The 2,230-nt window shown below is 36.3% G+C and overlaps 1 protein-coding gene across 1 annotated transcript; it reads left to right on the forward strand.

Moving 5' to 3' along the window:
* The first annotated feature begins 767 nt into the window (after positions 1-767).
* On the forward strand, positions 768-2,006 carry LOC139494359 (perlucin-like). Its single transcript, XM_071282548.1, has 2 exons — positions 768-894; positions 1,759-2,006. Exons 1-2 carry the CDS (start codon positions 768-770, stop codon positions 2,004-2,006), a joined length of 375 nt encoding a protein of 124 aa, XP_071138649.1.
* Positions 2,007-2,230: the final 224 nt, after the last annotated feature.

The following is a 2,230-nucleotide window of genomic DNA, read 5'->3' on the forward strand; positions in this document are numbered from 1 at the left end:
ATCCTCCACACTGCACGAAAAGCATTCCATGCAGCCAAGCTCTCAGAATAAGGCGAATCTGCGCCTCTGAAGACACTGCAAAACAACGTCTGGGGCAGCTCAAAGGACATTTGAAAAAAAGGGATATCAACACAAAAACATCAAAAATATTTTTCGAAAAGCGCAATCCATTCCAAGATTGATTGATTGATTGTTGGTTGCTTAACGTCCAGTGGCAAATATTTCATGCATATTCAGGACGAGAACAAGTTCACAATAAATACAATAGGTAGGTTGATACGATAGAGGCCATCTGGGATGATGGTCGGGGAAATTTGGACTGCCACTGGAAAATGAGGGTATCTTGGATAGGGACAGACATTTTGCCTTACAACAGGCCACCTACGGACCCCTCAAAAGAGTTGTTGCAAGGGTTCTTAACGTGCAAAGAGCGTGGCACTCTCTTTACACGAGGCATCGGATTTAACGTCCCCTTCTGACCGGACGTGACTGCGAACTTGATACATCCCGCACAGCCAAACGGACGCCCCACTTCGGCAAGCGTTTTACTGCCGGTCGGAAGAAGACCAAGTGACTATATTTCTATACCCCAGTCACCCTTGGGGATTCCATTCCAAGAAGCAGTCTGCTAACTTACAAAGAAAAAATAAAGTAAAAGAATCCCACGTGTGCTCACTTACCCGAGAAATAGTTTCAAGATCATTCGTGTTCATTGGACAGCAATCGAGAAACATTATAAGTTATCCAAAATCTTTCCTGAGCCTCCCATGAATGCCTTCAAACAACCTAACAGCCTGAGAAATATACTTGTCCGTGCTAGCCTTTCCAAACCTAACCATACTGTAGGTAATTGCCAGCCTTGTGGGGATAAGCAACATTCATCAACATTTCACAGTAAGACCACAGAAAAGACATACAAGATTTTCTGCAATGTCAACTGCAAAAGCTCAAACGTGATTTATGTTCTTGAGTGTCCTATATGTGGTCTCCAATATGTTGGTGAATCTATGCAGCCATTTCACAAACGCCTTAATGGCCACAGGAGTGACCTCACAAAAAAACCCGTATATTCCTGTCAGCCAACACTTCAGGTTACCAGACCATAATCTGAAAGATTTTGTTCACATGAAGATCCTTGTGATTGTACGCAAAGAATGAATCGGGAGAAGTTTTGGATAAAAGAACTGGTTGTCCTCCATCCAGATGGAATCAATAGAAAGAAATAATTAAATTTAGTCTAATGTTAATATTATGATATTCAGGATTTTGGATTAAAATCAATCGACCAAAACTTACCTGTTTTATTACTGATCTATTTTTAAACCTTATTCATTATGTATCAGTATTGTTAAAACTTATAATACTGAGGAAGGCCATTTGTTGAGCCGAAATATCGGTATTGTTACACACTCTTTTAGACTCGTATATTTTTTTTTTGTTTGTGTAGTATTGTCAATTTTGATGATCCAATACCTATTGAGTTTACTGGTTGGTAGATTCTTATAGACTCTATAATATATATATATATATATATATATATATATATATATATATATATATATATATATATTATTAATATCAACTTCACTTGTTTAAAACATTTATCATGCATTATGTTTCTTGTCACTTTTGTATACAATGTACTTTGTTTACATTCTAACCCGCCAGGGTTTCATGTTTTTTGCAATAAAGATTTATATTAAAACATCAGAAGAAGAAATGCAATTTATATTACAAATATACGATGTTCAATTTTAGGTGCAACTTCAAAAGATTATTTCATCGGAGGTTCTGATCTACAAATCGATGGCACCTTTGTATGGGAGCACAGCGGTGACGTGATCAATTTACATGGTAGTGGTTTCCACGACTGGATGTCAATAACTCAGCCAGATAATACCGATGATCACCATTGTATGGTACTTTATGGACAAGCCAGTCATATGTGGAATGATGTTTCGTGTACATATGCTAGGGAATTCATTTGTGAAAAAGACCCACTATGACGTCATATAGAAATATAATATCATGATATTACCATTTCAATGTAAATAGAATGCATACAAGCTAAATGGAGGTATTATTTCGGTGATTTTTAAAGTTTTCTTCAAATTTTTAATCAGCAAATCTTCAAAATGCGTCTGTTTAATTAATACAGGATCAATAAGAAATATTAAATATAAAGAAGTAAAACATGAACATGATGAAAGCAACTTTGTTACTTTCATGT

The sequence above is a fragment of the Mytilus edulis genome, chromosome 1, assembly GCF_963676685.1.
Source record: "Mytilus edulis chromosome 1, xbMytEdul2.2, whole genome shotgun sequence".
Lineage (NCBI taxonomy): Eukaryota > Metazoa > Mollusca > Bivalvia > Mytilida > Mytilidae > Mytilus > Mytilus edulis.